The following is a 23,839-nucleotide window of genomic DNA, read 5'->3' on the forward strand; positions in this document are numbered from 1 at the left end:
CAGCTAGTGCAGCAGGTGATCCAACAGCGGCCTCGGGTTTCCGTTCGCCGTGTTGCAGCTGCGGTCCAAATGACGCCAACGTACACGTATCGTCTCATGCGCCAGAGTTTACACCTCTATCCATACAAAATTCAAACGCAGCAACCCCTCAGCGCCGCTACCACTGCTGCACGAGAGACATTCGCTAACGATATAGTGCACAGGATTGATGACGGCGATATGCATGTGGGCAGCATTTGGTTTACTGACGAAGCTTATTTTTACCTGGACGGCTTCGTCAATAAACAGAACTGGCGCATATGGGGAACCGAAAAGCCCCATGTTGCAGTCCCAGCGTCCCTGCATCCTCAAAAAGTACTGGTCTGGGCCGCCATTTCTTCCAAAGGAATCATTGGCCCATTTTTCAGATCCGAAACGATTACTGCATCTCGCTATCTGGACATTCTTCGTGAATTTGTGGCGGTACAAACTGCCTTAGACGACACTGCGAACACCTCGTGGTTTATGCAAGATGGTGCCCGGCCACATCGCACGGCCGACGTCTTTAATTTCCTGAATGAATATTTCGATGATCGTGTGATTGCTTTGGGCTATCCGAAACATACAGGAGGCGGCGTGGATTGGCCTCCCTATTCGCCAGACATGAACCCCTGTGACTTCTTTCTGTGGGGACACGTGAAAGACCAGGTGTACCGCCAGAATCCAGAAACAATTGAACAGCTGAAGCAGTACATCTCATCTGCATGTGAAGCCATTCCGCCAGACACGTTGTCAAAGGTTTCGGGTAATTTCATTCAGAGACTACGCCATATTATTGCTACGCATGGTGGATATGTGGAAAATATCGTACTATAGAGTTTCCCAGACCGCAGCGCCATCTGTTGTTGACAATTGTAACTACTGTAATTTCGAAAGTTTGTCTGCCTGAAAATGTACTGTTGTCCCAAGCATATTGCAACAAACGGCGTATTTCTATCGCTGCTCGTTTAGTTTTTATTGCCGTTTCAAATATACCGGTCATTTTTGAAACACCCTGTATCTCTGTATTTGAATACGCATGCCTGTACCAGTTTCTTTGGCGCTTCAGTGTATTTCAGAGATGTCCCACTGAAGAAGACAGATGACTCAAAGACATTCTCCTAAACGGTAGCCAACAGGGTGGTAACATCAGCATGCGGCTTTCAGAGAACAGGTTAACGTTTAACTGCGTCAAAACACAATACAAACTGCATGAAATTTTTACTCTACAGCGGAATGTGCATTGATATGAAACTGTCTGGCAGACGAGATACTGGCGGAAGTAGAGCTGTAAGGACGAGTCCCTGTGTTGTACTTGGTAGCTCAGTCGGTAGAGCATGTGTCCTTGAAAGGAAAAGATCGAGAGTTCGAATCTCGGTCCCGCATATGGTTTTAGTCTGCCCGGAAGTTTCACAACAGTAACAGTTCCTTACGCGAATATCTTGCAAAAGCTAAACTTTTTTACCCCAAGGTAGTTAATAAGTGAAGTCGACCATTTTAAACTACTAGGTGGAAGACTTTCTTGGTAGTATCACGTTCAAGATCTTGTACAGAAACTGAATGCTGCTGTCTTCACTTTGAGAGTTATCTCCACTGTCTCTGACACAGAAACTGTGTTGTTCACTTTTCTTACTTCCAGTTTATGATCTCATATGATGTCATACCTTGCGCCAACTCCGTGCACTCACCACGAATATCCTAAGCTCAGAAAAGGTGGTCACACTGACCTGCGGTGTCAGTTCGCGAGCATCGTGTTGGCTGTTGTTCATGTGTCTCGGAATTCCAACTCTGCTGTTCCTGTACATACGTTGCATGATGGGATTTGTTGTTGGCAGCACTGCCTCATCCCAGAGAAACTGGGAAAACGATATGCACTTCAATAGCACTTCCTTAAGCACAGAACATAAAGGTGAGCACTATTTAGCACGTTTAATTTTAACAGTCTTCCAGAAAACTGAAAGAATTTCATGGCAAACCCCAAGTATTCAGATCCACATTGGAGAGTTTCCTTGTTGCATACTCCTTGTATTCTGTTCTGGAATCCCTCACATTAGTTCATAACTTATTTCTGTAATGTGTTATTTATTCGTGTTCTGTCAGACAATTTTCTAATCATCGTTCTGTAAACCATGTACTGACTCGTGCGATGACCAAGCATCTTTCGCTCGCATGGTCCCAGCGCGATTGAAAACTAAATAAATAAATAAAATTTAAAGAGTTATGAGTAGCTGTATTCTCTTAGCAATTGAATATCTGTAGAAGTTTCGTGACTGTTTCAGTTTAAAGTACATACGGTAATGATTGATTATTAACTTGGATATACAATACATTTTATGGTAGGTTTTAGTGAACTTCCACATATTTACCGGCGGCACCTGAAAGGCCTTGTAAAGCAACTGTATCTTCCACACAAGTCACTCATTGCCGCCTTTTTTTCTTTTCTCTTTTCTCTTTAGGTGGCTGTAATTTTACGGCGCCATGGGAGACGCTAACGCCGTAGCTGCTCTCAATGCAATATCCCATTCAAACACCAACTTCACTGTGGATTTGTACAAGGTTAGTACAAATTTTAAAGATAATACTCACCAGATACAGAATCAACGTAACTCACTATGTAATGTTGTTACTTTAATTTATTCTGCAAGCGGTGCTGATATTCTAGAGCATAAAGGTGGGTTAAAAGCTGTGAGCTCTCTGAGGAAGTTAACCTTGTATTACTGCGCAACTGTTTCACCAGGTATCCAGTCTAGCTTACCAAATTCCCAACCAGACTAACATTAATTATAATCTTTTAATAGTCATACGACAACCGGAGATATATATATATATATATATATATATATATATATATATATACTCCTGGAAATGGAAAAAAGAGCACATTGACACCGGTGTGTCAGACCCACCATACTTGCTCCGGACACTGCGAGAGGGCTGTACAAGCAATGATCACACGCACGGCACAGCGGACACACCAGGAACCGCGGTGTTGGCCGTCGAATGGCGCTAGCTGCGCAGCATTTGTGCACCGCCGCCGTCAGTGTCAGCCAGTTTGCCGTGGCATACGGAGCTCCATCGCAGTCTTTAACACTGGTAGCATGCCGCGACAGCGTGGACGTGAACCGTATGTGCAGTTGACGGACTTTGAGCGAGGGCGTATAGTGGGCATGCGGGAGGCCGGGTGGATGTACCGCCGAATTGCTCAACACGTGGGGCGTGAGGTCTCCACAGTACATCGATGTTGTCGCCAGTGGTCGGCGGAAGGTGCACGTGCCCGTCGACCTGGGACCGGACCGCAGCGACGCACGGATGCACGCCAAGACCGTAGGATCCTACGCAGTGCCGTAGGGGACCGCACCGCCACTTCCCAGCAAATTAGGGACACTTTTGCTCCTGGGGTATCGGCGAGGACCATTCGCAACCGTCTCCATGAAGCTGGGCTACGGTCCCGCACACCGTTAGGCCGTCTTCCGCTCACGCCCCAACATCGTGCAGCCCGACTCCAGTGGTGTCGCGACAGGCGTGAATGGAGGGACGAATGGAGACGTGTCGTCTTCAGCGATGAGAGTCGCTTCTGCCTTGGTGCCAATGGTGGTCGTATGCGTGTTTGGCGCCGTGCAGGTGAACGCCACAATCAGAACTGCATACGACCGAGGCACACAGGGCCAACACCCGGCATCATGGTGTGGGGAGCGATCTCCTACACTGGCCGTACACCACTGGTGATCGTCGAGGGGACACTGAATAGTGCACGGTACATCCAAACCGTCATCGAACCCATCGTTCTACCATTCCTAGACTGGCAAGGGAACTTGCTGTTCCAACAGGACAATGCACGTCCGCATGTATCCCGTGCCACCCAACGTGCTCTAGAAGGTGTAAGTCAACTACCCTGGCCAGCAAGATCTCCGGATCTGTCCCCCATTGAGCATGTTTGGGACTGGATGAAGCGTCGTCTCACGCGGTCTGCACGTCCAGCACGAACGCTGGTCCAACTGAGGCGCCAGGTGGAAATGGCATGGCAAGCCGTTCCACAGGACTACATCCAGCATCTCTACGATCGTCTCCATGGGAGAATAGCAGCCTGCATTGCTGCGAAAGGTGGATATACACTGTACTAGTGCCGACATTGTGCATGCTCTGTTGCCTGTGTCTATGTGCCTGTGGTTCTGTTAGTGTGATCATGTGATGTATCTTACCCCAGGAATGTGTCAATAAAGTTTCCCCTTCCTGGGACAATGAATTCACGGTGTTCTTATTTCAATTTCCAGGAGTATATATATATATATATATATATATATATATAATTCACGGTGTTCTTATTTCAATTTCCAGGAGTGTATACATATATATATATATATACACTCCTGGAAATTGAAATAAGAACACCGTGAATTCATTGTCCCAGGAAGGGGAAACTTTATTGACACATTCCTGGGGTCAGATACATCACATGATCACACTAACAGAACCACAGGCACATAGACACAGGCAACAGAGCATGCACAATGTCGGCACTAGTACAGTGTATATCCATCTTTCGCAGCAATGCAGGCTGCTATTCTCCCATGGAGACGATCGTAGAGATGCTGGATGTAGTCCTGTGGAACGGCTTGCCATGCCATTTCCACCTGGCGCCTCAGTTGGACCAGCGTTCGTGCTGGACGTGCAGACCGCGTGAGACGACGCTTTATCCAGTCCCAAACATGCTCAATGGGGGACAGATCCGGAGATCTTGCTGGCCAGGGTAGTTGACTTACACCTTCTAGAGCACGTTGGGTGGCACGGGATACATGCGGACGTGCATTGTCCTGTTGGAACAGCAAGTTCCCTTGCCGATCTAGGAATGGTAGAACGATGGGTTCGATGACGGTTTGGATGTACCGTGCACTATTCAGTGTCCCCTCGACGATCACCAGTGGTGTACGGCCAGTGTAGGAGATCGCTCCCCACACCATGATGCCGGGTGTTGGCCCTGTGTGCCTCGGTCGTATGCAGTCCTGATTGTGGCGCTCACCTGCACGGCGCCAAACACGCATACGACCATCATTGGCACCAAGGCAGAAGCGACTCTCATCGCTGAAGACGACACGTCTCCATTCGTCCCTCCATTCACGCCTGTCGCGACACCACTGGAGGCGGGCTGCACGATGTTGGGGCGTGAGCGGAAGACGGCCTAACGGTGTGCGGGACCGTAGCCCAGCTTCATGGAGACGGTTGCGAATGGTCCTCGCCGATACCCCAGGAGCAACAGTGTCCCTAATTTGCTGGGAAGTGGCGGTGCGGTCCCCTACGGCACTGCGTAGGATCCTACGGTCTTGGCGTGCATCCGTGCGTCGCTGCGGTCCGGTCCCAGGTCGACGGGCACGTGCACCTTCCGCCGACCACTGGCGACAACATCGATGTACTGTGGAGACCTCACGCCCCACGTGTTGAGCAATTCGGCGGTACGTCCACCCGGCCTCCTGCATGCCCACTATACGCCCTCGCCTAAAGTCCGTCAACTGCACATACGGTTCACGTCCACGCTGTCGCGGCATGCTACCAGTGTTAAAGACTGCGATGGAGCTCCGTATGCCACGGCAAACTGGCTGACACTGACGGCGGCGGTGCACAAATGCTGCGCAGCTAGCGCCATTCGACGGCCAACACCGCGGTTCCTGGTGTGTCCGCTGTGCCGTGCGTGTGATCATTGCTTGTACAGCCCTCTCGCAGTGTCCGGAGCAAGTATGGTGGGTCTGACACACCGGTGTCAATGTGTTCTTTTTTCCATTTCCAGGAGTGTATATATAAAGAGAATTTAAATAAAAAGAAATAAATAAGTTTATATTTGGAAATTTATTTTAACATTGATCATTGAAATTTCAGCATATTAAACTTGATTCATAACTAAACTGGTGCCTTATTTAGGATTGTGAAAATGTGAGATTGTAATCTTACGAAACACATCAAATATGGAGCCCAGATTGGGAGACTGCATACAACACTGCATTCATAAAACAACACACGAAGAACGTTGAAACATATGCAAGAGGAAATTAACCACAACCAACCGATTCAATTTTCACCCAAAGAAGTTACGTTCGTATCGCAGTCCTGTTCGTCACGTAATTACCACACGCTGGTATACTAAATTCATACTAACTCTCTGTGAAATCTTCCCGAAAAGAATAGCTGAGGACTACTTTGATGATTACACCACATGCTTCACGTGGTCAACTTGGTTTACACAAAGAGTGTAACTCCACAATAATTTTGATAATTAAAATAAATTAGATCGAAAAGCAATTTACAAAAGAAAAACCTCTAACTGGTTACTATCGTCTTACTATTAACCTGATGAGCCAAACAATTGTATAAGGACGTGGTACTGGTCTCACAAAGTACACCCCATGTGGGTTGAACATAAAGAAAAGTTGCTATATTGAAAAATATTGTCAAGACGAGACGTTATAATCTCACCCACATTCGCATTTAAGATTGATGATCTTAGTTAGAGTTACTGATCAACACGTGGTTCCACTTTACTCACAAAGTAGTGACAAAGCAACTACCGGAATATATTCTGAACTTCACACTCGAATTACACTGCGTTGCAATTTAACATAACATTAGATATTTTAGAGCTAAACCTGAAATAAAGGTGATTAAATTTTCAGTTAGGCTGAACTTAAGAAATCCATTGTCCTACGGACTTAGCAGACACTCGCTTAGCCGGAGATCTTGCCACTTCAGACGCTCGCCGCTGACAGACTGACCTGCGCTCCTACCGAGCGTGCTTCCCAAATACAAACGGAAGTGACCAGAGAGGCAGTTCCCTATACCAACATGACAAGGGACGGACAGGACCATACTAAGAATAGAAACCACTCTGCTTTTAGAAAGCGTAGCTACCTGTTCCGACGTTGGTCCTACTGTTCTCTAGCAGACAGGCTTGTCTGCAACCATCCAGCATGCAACTAGAAATACATTTACTCATTCATCCTCTCACACAGAAGGGAAGGGGGATGACAGTATCTTATCATATACAGTATATAAAAGAAAGCGGATGTAGGTTCCGTATGAGACTGTGTGACATGAATTACATATATGAATTACATATAAACTGTGCTTTAAAGTGTAGTAGTGTGACAGATCGCTCTTGTTTAAGTGTAAAAGTAACACGTTCCACTACTCAGTCTCCTCCCAGATAGTCAGACACGCCACAGTAAATTTAGAAGAGGAATTTATGCCGTAAATGACAACAGATTTAAGAAATTAACATGAAAGGAATCCAACAGAGACCTTTCAACTATACGTCGTTTCTTCACGTGCAAGAGATCCTGGGCATATGGACCATCACTCAGCAGCAATGTTAATGCAGCACTTTGAATTAAAAAATATGCCTGCTATTTCATGCGAAGTGTTGGTGGTTGCAGTGCCACTTTTTGTTGGGTGCATGTGGAGTTTCAGATACAGAGAAGTGAGAGACTGAGTATCGTTTTCATTAACAAAAAATGGTTCAAATGGCTCTGAGCACTATGGGACTTAACATCTGAGGTCATCAGTCCCCTAGAACTTAGAACTACTTAAACCTAACTAACCTAAGGAGATCATACACATCCATGCCCGAGGCAGGATTCGAACCTGCGACCGTAGCAGTCGCGCGGTTCCAGACTGAAGGGCCTAGAATCATTAACAGTGATACAGGAGTTGTGAAGTCAGCGCTGAAAACTTCCAAAAAGACAATAGGCTTACCTAAAATTCATAATTTATACAATCCCTATAGTACAGTAGCGAGCAGCAAAGAAAAATATATTATGCTGTTACAGAATGCTATGAATATGATGTGCGTTTGATTTCAGGTGCTGGCGAACGAACCGGGGAATCTGTTTTTCTCACCCTTAAGCATTCAAGTAGTTCTCGCTCTGGTGTATTTCGGAGCAAAGGGTGACACAGCAGATGAATTGGAGAGAGGTTTGCACCTTCCCCGCGACAAACAGCTCACAGACAATGGAATTAATGCCCTTATGCATCAGCTAAGTGTGAGTACAAAGTACCAGTCTAAGTTTTTTACAAATTAGATCTGTAAAAGCTTGTAATTGATTGTTTTGATACAATGGCACATTTTGCAGTCATGAAACATCACGTATTATTATTATTATTTATTGTCTTACTCATTTTTTTCACGGTATTGATAAAATAACTGTGTAAAGAGCACTATCACTAAATTAATTGCTGTATGTTCTCTGAGACACCAACAAACTGATCCTCAGGTGTTCTGCACAAGCGCCTTCTGGTGTTGCCAACACGCAAGGATGCGTTTCTAGGTGCTGCATGCCTGTGATCAGCAATAGCGACTAAAGACCTACGGTGTAAGGAGCCTTAATAGCCCCGACAGCCGCCTAAGTTAGATTCACTCAGACACCATCGTAGACGCGACCTCCCTATCACTTGGTTCTAGGCGAGTGGCCGCGACCCAGTCTACATCGCATGAGCTGATCTGCATCTACATTTACATGGTTACTCTGCAATTGACGTTAAGTGCCTGGCAGTGGATCCATCTAACCACCTTGTAGTTACTTTTCTATCATTCCACTGCACGCAAGAAATACCAACACTTACATCTTTCCGACCGAGCTCTGATTTCTCAAAAAAAAATGGCTCTGAGCACTATGGGACTTAACATCTATGGCCATCAGTCCCCTAGGACTTAGGATACTTAAACCTAACTAACCTAAGGACAGCACACAACACCCAGTCATCACGAGGCAGAGAAAATCCCTGACCCCGCCGGGAATCGAACTCGGGAACCCGGGCGTGGGAAGCGAGAACGCTACCGCACCACCACGAGCTGCGGACTCTGATTTCTCATATTTTATTATGAAGATAATTTCTCCCTATGTAGATGAGCGCCAATAAAATATTTGACACTCTGAAGAGAATTTTGGTGATCGAAATTTCATGAGAAGGTCCTGCTGCAGTGAGAAATGCCTTTTTTTTTTTAGTGACTGACACCCCAATTAGGTACCATATCAGTGGTACTCTCTCCCATATTTCGCGATAATACGAAGGAAGCTGCCCTCCTTTTAACTTTTTCGATGTCCTCTGGTAATCCTATCTCATTCGGATCGCACACGTCACAGCAATGCTCCAGAAGAGGGCGGACAGGCATAGTGTAAGCACTTTCTTTAGTACATATGTTACATTTTGTAGTGTCCTACCAGTAAATCGCATGATCATCTGGTAACTTCACATGGCAGCAAATGATACCATTATTTGCAAACGATCTAAGAGGGCTGCTCAGATTGTCTCCTAAATCGTTTATGTAGATCAGGAACAGTAGAGAGCCTATAATATTTCGTTGTGGAACACCATCTGTTACTTCTATTTTACTCGATGACTTTCCGTTCAGTTATTACGAAATGTGACCTTTCTGTTAGGAAATCAAAAATAACTAGACGATACTCCATAGACACGCAATTTAATTAGAAGTCGCTTGTGAGGAACGGTGTAAAAGCCTTCTGGAAATCTAAAAGCATGGAAACAATTTGACGTCCCCAGTCAATAACACTCATTACTTCGTGAGACAAAGAGCTGATTGAATTTCACAAGAACGGTATTTTCTGAATCCGTGTTGGCTATTCACCAATAAATAGTACCGAGCAAGGTGGCCCACGGTAATACATTGCAAGGTAACTTCTTTCTGAGGAGATGCATTTAAAAAGAAAATCCCGTTGTTGAAGGGACACATTCTGACAAAGACAATGAAGGTCACTCAGCTCACTGGCGTTAAAGAAAATGCGAGGTCTGAAGAATTCATTGTGGTCTTGAAAGAATTACATGGTTAGTGTTTTGAAGATTTTGAGGACATACACCTGCCCTCGAGCCGTTCAGTTGTAAGCGACCCCTTGTATGTGCGGATGTAATTGATTTACCTTCAAAGTAATTCCAATTTTAATGTCAAATCTTTTCACGTTAAAACTGTCCACTGTCTTCAGTGCTTTCCTCAGGTAGAGTTTCCAAGTTTGCATAATGAGATTGCAAAAGTACTATAATATTTCGATCGGTATATTTGTGTGAAAGACCTTTTTCCGGTTATGAAACTAAGTAAGTCACAATTATGTGACAACTTGAGTGTTAAACTTTGCGAAGTTAGTCTGCGTCTCTCCGTATGTTGGCAGTTTGTGCCAGACAGAAATTATGTCTTCAACTTTCTCTCTGTTCTTCGTCTCTTCGTCGCGCTCAGGCAGCGTGGAGGGAAATGCCAGTGGCCGGGGGGGGGGGGGGGGGGGGGCTGAGCGCTTTGATCTCGTGCCCGGGGACGATCTGTGAGCCAAAATCTTGGCCGCCCTTGGTTTAAGGCAATCGCGGTTAACAAACGCCCGGATCACAAACAGCCCGCTTTGACAAGAAGAAATAAAACTTGCGCACAAAATGAAAAATGCAGTGAGAAATTTTTCTACTCTTATACAACGCTTGACTGCAATCTTCGACACTGATCTGCTGCTGGTTAGTAACTTATACATAAATGAATGTCATTACAGATACCTTGAATCCTAGCTCCGATCGATGTTATAATAGAAGTCATCGTTTGTATCAGTAGGCCCAAATAACTTCTGGTTATTAAATACTGAGTAACTTATTGTTGTAGTACTAAAGTGTAAACTTTTGTTCCAGGAATCTCAAAATGTATTACTTGACATAGCGAACAGGATATATCTTCGGACTGGTTCAGAAATCAAGAATGAATTCAAGAAAACTGCTGACAGGTTCCTTGCTGGAGTTGAGCAGATTAACTTTGCCGAAACAGAACAGGCCAGAAAAACAATTAACAACTGGATTGAAAATAAAACTAATGGAAAGATAAAAGATATAATTGAAGAAGGTAATGGAGCTTTTTTAAAATCGTATTTTTATAAATTATTTTACTTTTGCTGTTTGCCTGTTTAAGTGGAGGTGATAAAAGACCTAACGATACCTCTCACCTAGTAAACCAAAAGAAAATGAAGCCATTCATTAGCCGATGTTCTGTAGTTTCATTACTACATTGTTCCTTGTAGTCGTATAATGCATTCTAAATGCCTCCTCGTTTTCTTGCGATAGCAGAAGCTTCTAAAATCAGTTTTGACAACTGCTGAAATGTTATTACGGGGCTTAAATTAGACGCGTTCCAGCTCTAAGTATGGCACCAGTGGAATGTACGGCATCAAAATACTATCCTCGAAAGAGACTCTAACCCAGATCCCAACATTTCGAGGCCAGTGTGCTACTGCTACCACTACACACACACACACACACACACACACACACATGAAGGAACTACCTATCTTTTAATTTCTAGCCATAAAGATCCAGCCTCATCTAGCACTAGTCTCTCAAGTGCACAACTCTCGTTAATATAATTGCTGTGGAGTCGTTTCTTTGTCCAGGGTTGCAGGTCGAAGCATTCACTTGATGTTTCAGATTATACTGAGCAATAAAAAACAGACAACAAATTTGTCTATTTGCTCGACTTTCAGTATGATTTTTTGGAGTGTTGTGCCAAGTGCCATCTGAAGCTGTCCGGTCCAAACGACTTAACTAAATAAAAACTGTGGTAGCTTTTTTTTTTTTTCAAGCGTAGGCGTATGACGTCAGTCTTGTGCCGTCTACCGAGCCTTACGTCAGAGACACGAACTCTCTTTTGAACCAAATTATCATTTGTATAATTTCTAGTCACGCTGAAGACCAAATTTCAATGTGAGTCAGTCGGTCAGAAAGGAATTCAGGACGCCTAACAGACTGCCAGTTCTTTTCACATGCAAATCGTATTTACAATACACTGACGGGAAAAATTCCATCACCAAGAAGGAATTGTGTGAAATAAACGGAAATTGGTAGATGTGTTATTACATCTGAAAGATGACCTCCATTCAAAGTTCGCTAGTACCGCCATTATGAGGGTGAAAATCAGGTTTGTTTTAAACACGCGCTGTGAAGGTCCTGAACTTTAGTTACCTTTGAGATTGAACGTAGTGAATTAATGTTAGTTAATAATGACTTTAAAATGACGAAGAAACAATCAGCAACACCCCACTGAGTTTGTAGAAGAATGTGTACTTCTAACATTCTGCGTGGTGTCTGTTTGTTCTAAGTCGTGTCTCCCTACCACTTTCGCGCAACGACGCTCTGAGCGTGTTTTTTAGGGAATTGACTAGTTTGAACCTGGGGCCTGTTGCTGGTAAGGAGACGCCAGACCACACATGACATGTAGAGTTCAGAAGAGTTCAGTGAGACTAGCGATGATATAATCAAATACTTAATGATTTCAGCGTCAGCTCCACTGCACTCCCTGTAAAAGAATCTTAATACTAACTAAATTTAGTGGAAGGGGTTCAAGGCTTTCCTATTTTTAATTAGCTGGTAAAATAACTTCGAAAAAGTAGTTAAATTTAACATTGGAATTTTTATTCTACTCACAAAACATTGTTTATAAATTGCACTATTGATAAAAGGAAATATTTTAATACAGGATGATAAAAACCAACTGCGTTCAACAAAAATGTGAACGAATATTCCCTGAATGGGTTTCCAAGTTCTACAATGGACCGAAGGATGACCTACGCCATATCACATCTATAATCTAGATTTAAGTTAAGTTTCATAAAAGAGAAAACTATCAACATGGTCTACAGTGACCCTCAATTATCTTTAATTACTTATTTACACTTGTCGTAAATTACAGTGGCTGATGTGGCTTCTCAATAATTATATAACAGAAAAATCATCGCGTTCCGGATTTTAACTTCTAGCAGCAAATGTGAATACCACAAAGTTTAATTGACGATCGACACTAGTATTACGTAAAAAGGGGATGTAACAGATGAGACTTCTGCAGTTCTGAGTGAAGCATTATGGCGGCACCGCGTGTGTTCATTACCTTGTCGGTGTTTAGGCAGCGTCAGGGGACGGCAGGCGGCGCAGCTCCACGCACCTCGCCGTCTCGGAAGCAACTCTCTCCTAACTTCTCCTAACTACAATTTACCGAAGTTGGTTTAAAAAAAGCTATCTGGCTGTTTTCAACTGACCAATCAGGGTCTCAATGTTAACCTTAAGCTCTGCCTACAAAACTTCTGTCTATCCAATGAGAAAAGTTATACTTTTCGTGTTGGAGCAATGTTTTTAACGTTTGCAATGTAACAGAGACGCGTATAGTCTCACGCTAAAACTTTCAGCTGGTGTGGTCCTTTTAGTGTTATCGTAAGATCTATACTGTTTTTCTGGAGGGCTCTATCCTTTAACAAGGACTGGGGGGGGGGTGGTCCTGGCGGTCGGATGGCGACGTGGGTGTCCGTCCCTTACCGTAGGGCCTCCTAGCCTACACGACTCTGCTCTCGGCTTCTGTTCTCGTTTCTTCCCTCGGAACTGCGTCTGTTTCACGGTGGGAAGGTATGACATGCATTTAGGCGTTCTTCTGTTAGTCTGTGGTATTCCATTTGCTCACTCGTTGATCGTATTACTTTGGTTTATTTAATGTCAGGATTTATTCGGGGCTATGTGACATACTGCCGGAATTGCTATCATGTCAGGGTTTTCATGGAAGGTGTTGGATTTGCCTGACACCTTACATACTAGATATATGAGAAGCTTGATGTCCCTTCTGCGACACTGCAGAAAGACTTTGCATGAATGAATGTAGCCACTATACGTAACTACTGGCAGCAATAGTCATGAGTCGGTCGCTAGAAAAGGCCGGGCTCCGGACAATCACGTGGCACTACCGAGAGGGTAGACTTATCGTGTTCAGCGTATGGCTCTGGCGATTGGTACTGCATCTGCAGCAGCAATTTGAGCGGCAGTTGGCATCACAGTGACACAACGTACTGTTACTAATCGGTTACTTCAAGGACAGCTCTAAGCCAGATACCTTATAGCAAGCATTCCACTGATGCCAAACCACCGCCATTTGTGACTTCAGTGGTGTCAAGCGAGAGCTCATTGGAGGTCAGGGTGCAGGATTGTTGTGTTTTCTGATGAAAGCTGGTTCTACCTCCGTGCCAGTGATGGCCGTGTGTTGGGTAGGAGGAGACCAGTTGGGGGCGTGCAGCCAACCTGTCTGTATGCTAGACACACCGGACCTACACCTGGAGTTATGGTCTGGGGTGAGATTTTATATGACAGCAGGAGCCCTCTCGTGGTTATCCCACGCACTCTCACCTCAACTGTGTACTTCAGTCTGGCGATCCGACCTGTCGTACTGCTATCAATGAACAGCATTCCAGGGGATGTTTTCCAACTTACTGCTGCTGTGACTCAACATTTTCTACCGACTATGGACATATTACACTACTGGCCATTAAAATTGCTACACCACGAAGATGGCGTGCTACAGACGCGAAATTTAACCGCCAGGAAGAAGATGCTGTGACATGCAAATGATTTGCTTTTCAGAGCATTCACACAAGGTTGGCAACGGTGGCGACACCTACAACGTGCTGACATGAGGAAAGTTTCCAACCGATTTCTCATACAGCAGTTGATCGGCGTTGCCTGATGAAACGTTGTTGTGATGCCTCGCGTAAGGAGCAGAAATGCGTACCATCACATTTCCGACTTTGATAAAGGTCGAATTGTAGCCTACCGCGATTGTGGTTTATCGTATCGCGAAATTACTGCTCGCGTTGGTCGAGATCCAATGACTGTTGGCAGAATATGGAATCGGTGGGTTCAGGAGAGTAATACGGAACACCGTGCTGGATCCCAACGGCCTCGTATCACTAGCAGTCGAGATGACAGGCATCTTATCCGCATAGCTGTAACGGATCGTGCAGCCACGTCTCGATCCCTGAGTTAACAGATGGGGACGTTTGCAAGACAACAACCATCTGCGCGAACAGTTCGACGACGTTTGCAGCAGCATGGACTATCAGCTCGGAGACCATGGCTGCAGTTACCCTTGACACTGCATCACAGACAGGAGCGCCTGCGATGGAGTACTCAACGACGAACCTGGGTGCACGAATGGCAAAACGTCATTTTTTCGGATGAATCCAGGTTCTGTTTACAGTATCATGATGGTCGCATCCGTGTTTGGCGACATAGCGGTGAACGCACATTGGAAGCGTGTATTCGTCATCGCCATATTGACGTATCAGCCGGTGTTGTGGTATGGGGTGCCATTGGTTACACGTCTCGGTCAGCTCTTGTTCACATTGACGGCACTTTGAACAGTGGACGTTACATTTCCGATGTGTTACGACCGGTGGCTCTACCCTTCATTCGATCCCTGCGAAACCCTACATTTCAGCAGGATAATGCACGACCGTATGTTGCAGGTCCTGTACGGGCCTTTCTGGATACAGAAAATGTTCGACTGCTACCCTAGCCAGCACGTTCTCCAGATCTCTCACCAATTTAAAACGTCTGGTCAATGGCGTCCGAGCAACTGGCCGGTCACAATACGCCAGTCACTACTCTTGATGAACTGTGGTATCGCGTTGAAACTGCATGGGCAGCTGTACCTGTACACGCCATCCAAGCTCTGTTTGACTCAATGCCCAGGCGAATCAAGGCCGTTATTAATCTGGGTACTGATTTTTCAGAATCACCGAAATTGCGTGAAAATGTAATCACATGTCAGTTCTAGTATAATATATTTGTCCAATGAATACCCGTTTATCATCTGCATTTCTTCTTGGTGTAGCAAAATTAATGGCCAGTAGTGTACCTTGGCTTGCTCCAATCGGGCATGTATGGGAAATCATTTGACATTCCAGTGTCATCCACAAACAGCATTAACGATCCCCGTATTGACGGAGTAAGTGAATGTGCAACAGGCACGAAACTTCGTTCCACAATCTGAAATCTGGCACCTGTACGAAACAATGTACGAGGATAAGTCAATTGTTATCCGCAATTTAGTTATATTTTTGTTTATTTTGGTAGTACTGTCGTTTTATGTTGATGACGCATGCTTTGTTTATTTCTTGTTATATCTTTGCAATTTTCAACCTGCTAGGTTAGTTTCGTTATCTCTGCCCTGCTGTTAATCATGGCTGCCCCGCTGCCTATTTGCACCAAAGAAGAGCAACGTCAGTGATCCGTTTTTTGTGGTCGGAATGCATATCAGGGGCCGAAATTGATCGAAGACTTTCGGTACAGTATGGGAACAGTGTTTTGCCACAACGGAGTGTCTACGAATGGATTGAAAAATTCCGAAATGGTCGCACAGGTGTTACGCACGATGAAGGAGCCGGACGACCGTTTACCGCCATAAATGAAGTAACCATTGAGCAGTCACGTGAAATGTTTCTCTTAGACGATTAACTATTGACGAAGTGGCACATCGTCTGCAAATTAGTCACGGTTCTGCCTAAGAAATCATCTACAACAGACTTGGGTTTCATAAAGTTTGTGCAAGATGGGTTCCAAAACAACTCACACGGTTGCATAAACAAACGCGCTTGGACATCTGCAAAAAATATTTGGCTCGCTATGGTAACGGAGGGAACAACTTCTTAGATAGGATCATTACTGGTGACGAAACGTGGATCCATCATTACGAGCCGGAGAGTAAACGGCAGAGTATGGAATGGAATCAGGCAAATTCCCCATGCAAGACCCAACCGTCCACAGGGAAACTGATGCTTACGGTTTTTTGTGACACACAAGGTCCAGTACTGGAACATTATGGGGAAAGGGGCACAACAATATACAGTGCACGTTACGTGAGATGCTTACTGCCAGGCTGAAGACTCTAGTTTAACGCAAACGCCGAGGATTGTTGTCAAAAGGTGTTGTGCTGTTGCACGTCAATGCCTGTCCGCATACTGATGCCCACACTGCTGAAACGCTCCAGAAACTCGTACTGGATCATCCTCCATATGGTTCCGATCTTGCCGCTTCTGACTATCACTCGTTTGGTCCACTGAAACAGGCATTAAGGGACAGTCGATTTGCCTCGGACGAAGCAGTGAAAGAAGTGGTGCATTCGTGGCTCGCAGCTCAACCGAGAACCTTCTTTTAAGAGAGCATCAGGAAGCTTGTACAACGATGGACCAAATGCGTTGAAACACAAGGAGACCATGTCGAAAAATGATGTTCTTGTAAGTTTCCTATTTGATCAGAATAAAATTTTATAACTACTTTGCGGATAATAATTAACTTGCCACCGAGCGAGGTGGCGCAGTGGTTAGCACACTGGACTCGCATTCGGGAGGACGATGGTTCAATCCCGCGTCCGGCCATCCTGATTTAGGTTTTCCGTGATTTCCCTAAATCGATCCAGGCAAATGCCGGGATGGTACCTTTGAAAGGGCACGGCCGACATCCTTCCCTAATCCGATGAGACCGATGACCTCGCTGTTTGGTCTCTTCCCCCCAAACAAACAACAACAACAAACAATTAACTTGCCCTCGTATGCACGGAGCATTCTGGCAGCTACAACGGTTATTAGCGTACCAGCGTTTCACATTTGTTATAGCTTATTTCGCACTTACATTAAGCCGTGAACTTGGAACGTTAATCACTTAAATTTATTTCGGATATTTCATTACTCTACATTAATTATTTATTGGTGTTGGGATTTTTTCCGTCGGTGTATATTAATTTAAACGAGTTGATTAGAGGCTAGGAGGCTTAAAACTACAGAAGTACGGAAATCAGTACAGGAAGGTCAAATCAACAACTCAGAGGAATGTCTTTGTATGTCCATCTTTACACAGATGGTTGCAGGACCTCGGCTGTTCTGTACAGAACGCAGAACGTCGAAACAAAACACTTTTAAGCCTTCTAAATTTCCAGTTGTTATCTTACTGACCAACGAGTTTCGGCTTCTGACCGACGTGTAAACAGATTCCCACCTTTATACCAGTCAAAATAGGGGCTAGAATTCATTGACTGGTTCAAAAATAGTTCAAATGTTTCTGAGCACTATTTGACTTAACTTCTGAGTTCATCAGTCGCCTAGAACTTAGAACTAATTAAACCTAACTAACCTAAGGACATCACACACATCCATGCCCGAGGCAGAATTCGAACCTGCGACCGTAGCGGTCGCGCGGTTTGTAACCTCCCCCTCACTTACCGACCTTAATGACAGTGAAAAATGAAACCGCGTGTACCTAATGGGAGTTTTGGAAAAGCAATCGTCACCGAAGTTAACCTGTCGGTAAAGAGGGAGGAAAGGGTTACATCTAAATGAAAAGAAATGTGCTAATGAAACTGGTGGAAATTAATTTTGAAAAGGGATAAAGTTAATAAAGAAAGTAAATGTGCAGCCGTTACGTTAACAATTAACTAGCGGTAATTAGGTATTTGAGATTTGGGGGAAATCACGGTCGCCAGTCCTGAGGACAATTACTATAGTAACTGAAAAAGAAAGGTTATTACACATATAATTGGCACTAGAAGCGTGGCTACTGAAGGTCGACACGTGTAGTGTGAAAACTGAAAGTTTGTCAGAAGTAATAAATTTCGCTACACCCTGACTTAATTTAGCAAAAGAATTAATGAAACCGGAAAATCGAAAGTTAATTTAGTGACTGAAGTTAATAGTGAGCTTTCTTTCTGAAGCACATCGAAATTCAGTAAAATACGGTTAGTCTTGGACTACCTCAACAATCATTTCAAAAACTACTTGAATCTACGCAATTTAGAAATAAGAGATTTAACTTTGAACTTGAATTAAATGATTCCGAACAATTAACAATAGTAAAATTTAGTACGTACCAAGCTGAGCTGCAGTCACAGGTAAGCTAAAATATGGTAACAAAACTCGCACTCTTAATTTGTGCTTGTGTAATCTAAATAGTGTAGCCAGCTATAAATACTTTAACCGTATTTTGAAATTAAAGCAGTGAAAACGAGTTAGCTATATTACTTTAATGCTGGCGTTTGAATTTCAACGACACTCGGGTTCATTTCGGAAAAGGAAGGGACTCTGCTTGGTAATGCAATTGGGACAATGAGCAACAAAAGTTCATGCTAAGTTGCTGTAATTATAGTGACGAAAATGGAACAGTTTGAAAAGCTGAGGTCTGCCATACAGTTCTAAAACTTTACGTGCGTCCAGTCTTCCTTGTTGGTTGATTGAAAGTTTGAAGCCGTCGATCGAGGAGGTGGCGACAGTCACTCATTGTCGGCCGTCGCTGTTGCAGAAGCTGGATGTTGGCGCGCCTTCTTCTCGACACGGTCACCAGACGAAACGGGCTCTTGATGTGCGCCAGCTAATGCTTCCAGTCCGCGACACCATGTCAGAAACTATCATCGCAAGTCGAGCGCAATTACATGCTGCCAAACCCCGAAAGCGCGGCAGCTCGCGGGAGCTTCACACAACACACCTGCTCCACTCGCTACTCCAGCCAGACTCCCTCTGCCCAGCCCGCGCTCCACGCGGCAGAGTTAACACTACCAAAGATCCTACACACTTTGATTCTTCACACGACCTATCGACGTAATCGTTCGATAGCAGTTTTCCCTAGGCAAGACCCAGCGTAAAAATACAAATAATATTTACGAAACAAACCAATTATACATCGACATAAATGCATAAATATACAAATAGTAAAACAATTACAATATACAAAGAGACAGAAATGTCATATCTTGAGGTAACAAAGCAAGGAAAAAAAATAATAGCACAATAGATGGAAATAGGAGGATATGCATTTCCGGCGTTACAGGTTACACACTGTAGCGCCTAGAACCGCTGGGACACTCCGGCCGGCTCATTGACTGGTATCCGTAGAATTTTGACACAGCGGTCCCTTCGACCGCTGTGTCAAAAACCTACGTACAACAGTCATTGAATGCTGGCCCTCATTTTGATTGGACCAGAGGTGGGAATCTACCTACATGTCGGTCAGAGGGCCTGAAGATGGAGTAATACGTGGTCTGTTCAAAAAATTACGGAACTTTGTGGTCCACAAAATTTTTATACGCTTTTTATTGTCATAGCCTCCATCGAAATACTCTCCTGCACAATTGATGCATCGCTCCCAACACCGTTTCCACTTCCCGAAGCAGTCTTTGGAGCACCTCTTGATGGATCGCAAGAAGCACAGTCTACTAATTTTCTCTTATCTCGTCTACCATTGTAAATCTTCGATCTTTCAACGGATTTTTCACCGTTGGAAATAAAAAAATGTCCGCAGGGGGGAGTTCTGGAGGATGAGGTAACACAGTGATTTCGTATTCTGTGCAGTAGTCACCTACCAACAGGGATGAATGCGCGAGTGCGTTATCGTGATGCAAGAGCCATTAGTTGCCACATTTCAGGCAGTTTCCTTCTCACATTTTCTCGCAGGCGTCGCAACACGTCCCGATAGTACGACAGATTAACGGTTTTTCCTGTGGCACGAATTCATGAGGAACTAATCCTTCAGAGTCAAAGAAAACCATCAGCATGGCTTTGACATCTGACCTGACGAGTTCTTTTGGTCTTGGAGAACCTTTCCCGACTCACTGTGTAGACTGAACCTTGGTCTCATCGTCATAGCCGTTGACCCACGTCTCATCATCAGTTATGATTCTCTTAAGGAACATCTCGTTCTCATTTGCGCGAACCAAAACTTCTTCACAGATTGCGAGGCGACGGTCTTTCTGGTCTTGACTCATGAGCCATGGGACGAACTTGGCGGCAACACAATGCATTCCAAGATGCCGTGTCAGGATTTCATGACATGATCCAAATGAATTGTTACATTCTTCTGCACTGTTTCGGACAATGAGTCTTCGTATTGGCACGAACAGTTTCATTGAAATTCATGACATGAGCGTTGAAGACGTCGAAGGGCTTCCTGAAGGAGAGTCATCTTTAAATTCTGTCCGGGCATTTTTGGACTGAGTGAACCATTCGTAAAACCGAATACTGCTTAAGTACTCATCATTGTAGGCGTCCTGCATTGTTTGGTGTGTCTCTGTAAAGGTTTTCTTGAGTTTCACGAAAAATTTAATGCAGACGCATTGTTCTTGTAACTCTGCCATCTCGAAATTGGCAAACTGAGCACTGACAAATAACTAACAGACCTACAACGATGAAACTTCCGGCAGTTACACATTAAACACAGGTGTGTGCAGGGATGACCAACACATTTCGCTTCAACACACCACTGGCGCGAAATTACGAATGTTCCGGAATTTTTCGAACAGTTCTCGTACAGCGCTGAAACTGGTTGCTCAATAAAATAACAACTGGGAATTTAGATGGTTGAAAGGTGTTTCGACATTCCAATCCGAATTTGGTTGACGCATATATCACTAAATATTGTATTTAACTGGCAGACTACAACTCTCGACTCAGATTTTTTTGAGACATTTCGTAAGTCATCTATGCATTTGTATTGGTGTTTTAATCAGTTAATATTAATCATATATCGTCTCTTGGTTGGAATTATTGATCTGTACTGTGGTATTTCAACTTCGTCTATTGCTTGTGATACCTGAATAGCTTTAAAATCTTTTTCAAATAATGTGTCGACAAATAAGATGAGGGAGTGGAATAGCCCATGAAAGCTGTCCGCCACAAAATATTTTATGCCACTTCAAATAATCGGTTATTCTCCTTTGCAGCCGCGCGGGATTAGCCGAGCGGTCTACGGCGCTGCAGTCATGGACTGTGCGGCTGGTCCCGGCGGAGGTTCGAGTCCTCCCTCGGGCATGGGTGTGTGTGTTTGTCCTTAGGACAATTTAGATTAAGTAGTGTGTAAGCTTAGGGACTGATGACCTTAGCAGTTAAGTCCCATAAGATTTCACAGACATTTGAACATTTCTCCTTTCCAATAAATATTAGTAATGGAGGAAGAGGGTGGAGAATGGAGCTGGACTTGTCGAGTGACGTGATACATCGGGTGTTCAGGACGTCCCATGCTACGAGTATGCACGATATGAATGGCGCGTAGTCAGAAGAGGGAACATGTACCGGGTTTCCTGCAGACAAGGTTCTGGAGCATCACACCGTGCGAGTGAATGTGTGCTGCAATTGGAAATGTACCCGAAAGTAGAAGTGCATGGAGCAGTACGATTCTTGTGGGAAAAACGTCTAAACTGCACACAAAATCGTTGTGAAATTCTGGTGGTACAGGGACCAAACGCTATGATTCGCTTTCAGCCACAGTGAAATGGTGCTAACGTTTTCTCTTAGGCCGCAGGAACGTGGGTGCTGCTGATCGGAAAGAAAGGACAAAAAAAGGCCGTCGACATTGACCACAAACGACAATGCCTAGTGAATGTTTCAGGACAGAGAAAAAGAGAATTTTCAACGCTGAGGACCTTCACATAGGTGTTCTCGAATGGTTTCGTGACCAAGTCGCGGATTTCTATCGTGGAGGAACTGAGCTATTGGTAGACTGTCACGATCTGCGTTGAAAGAGACTTGGTGACTATGTTGCAAATCACCGAAATGTATCAGAGTCACTCTGAAGCGTAATTCATCATTCAATAATGTATGTATGTAAATGTAATAATGTATGTATGTAAATGAGTTCCAAAAGAAATCCGTTGGAATTCGGTTACTCGATAAATAGTACAATTCTCAAGGCTGTCAATTCAACTAAGTACCTGGGTGTTAAAATTACGAACAACTTCAGTTGGAAAGACCACATAGATAATATTGTGGGGACGGCGGGCCAAAGGTTGCGTTTCATTGGCAGGACACTTAGAAGATGCAACAAGTCCACTAAAGAGACAGCTTACACTACACTCGTTCGTCCTCTGTTAGAATATTGCTGCGCGGTGTGGAATGCTTACCAGGTGGGATTGACGGAGGACATCGGAAGGGTGCAAAAAAGGGCAGCTAGTTTTGTATTATCACGTAATAGGGGAGAGAGTGTGGCAGATATGATACGCGAGTTGGGATGGAAGTCATTAAAGCAAAGACGTTTTTCGTCGCGTCGAGATCTATTTACGAAATTTCAGTCACCAACTTTCTCTTCCGAATGCGAAAATATTTTGTTGAGCCCAACCTACATAGGTAGGAATGATCATCAAAATAAAATAAGAGAAATCAGAGCTCGAACAGAAAGGTTTAGGTGTTCGTTTTTCCCGCGCGCTGTTCGGGAGTGGAATGGTAGAGAGATAATACGATTGTGGTTCGATGAACCCACTGCCAAGCACTTAAATGTGAATTGCAGAGTAATCATGTAGATGCAGATGTAGATGTAGATGTAACTTAGTTTTAGAAATCCCCTGGTAGACCAATAAATGTGAGTTGATATAGAAGACATAGGGTATTCAGTATTGGAGGCGGCGTTTGCAAGATCTGAATTAGGTAACGCACCAGGAACAGACAATATTGCTTCGGAGTTTCTAAAACCATTGGTGGAAGTGGCGACCAAACGGCTATTCAAGTTGAAGTGAAGAATAAATGACACTTGAGGAATACCACCAGACTTTTAGAAAAATATCATCCATGCAATCCTGAAGACAGCAAGTGCAGATAACTGCGAGGCCTATTGTACAATCACCTCAACGCCCCATGCATCCAAGCTGCTGATAAGAATAATATTCTCTATAGAATTGGCGAAGAAATATTTTTGTGGTGGTAAGTTCCTATGGGACCAAACTGCTGCAGGTCATCGGTCCCTAGGATTACTCACTACTCAATCTAACTTAAGCTAAGGACAACACACACACCAATGCCCGAGGGAGAACTCGAACCTCCGACGGGGGAAGCCGCGCGAACCTTGGCAAGGCGCGTGGCTACAACACGCGGCTGGCGAAGAAAGGAACACATGGAAAAAGCACTGACAGGATGACGTGGAGGGACGATAGGACATGTGTTAAAATATCACTGAATAACTTGTGTGGTAGTAGATAGCAGTAGAGGATAAAAATTTCAGGCGAGTACATAGACTGGAATAC

The 23,839-nt window shown here is 44.3% G+C and overlaps 1 protein-coding gene across 4 annotated transcripts in view; it reads left to right on the forward strand.

Annotated features, from left to right (window-relative positions):
- Positions 1-23,839, forward strand: part of LOC126162930 (leukocyte elastase inhibitor-like) — a 121,228-nt gene that overhangs the window by 21,402 nt on the left and 75,987 nt on the right. For all 4 annotated transcript variants that reach the window (XM_049919752.1, XM_049919751.1, XM_049919750.1 and 1 more), the window contains exons 2-4: positions 2,475-2,574; positions 7,863-8,042; positions 10,678-10,885. In XM_049919752.1, the coding sequence (XP_049775709.1) occupies positions 2,497-2,574; positions 7,863-8,042; positions 10,678-10,885 (466 nt within the window). In that variant the 5' untranslated portion in view covers positions 2,475-2,496. The remainder of the gene's footprint in view (positions 1-2,474; positions 2,575-7,862; positions 8,043-10,677; positions 10,886-23,839) is intronic.

Source organism: Schistocerca cancellata, chromosome 2, assembly GCF_023864275.1.
Source record: "Schistocerca cancellata isolate TAMUIC-IGC-003103 chromosome 2, iqSchCanc2.1, whole genome shotgun sequence".
Taxonomy (NCBI): Eukaryota; Metazoa; Arthropoda; class Insecta; order Orthoptera; family Acrididae; genus Schistocerca; species Schistocerca cancellata.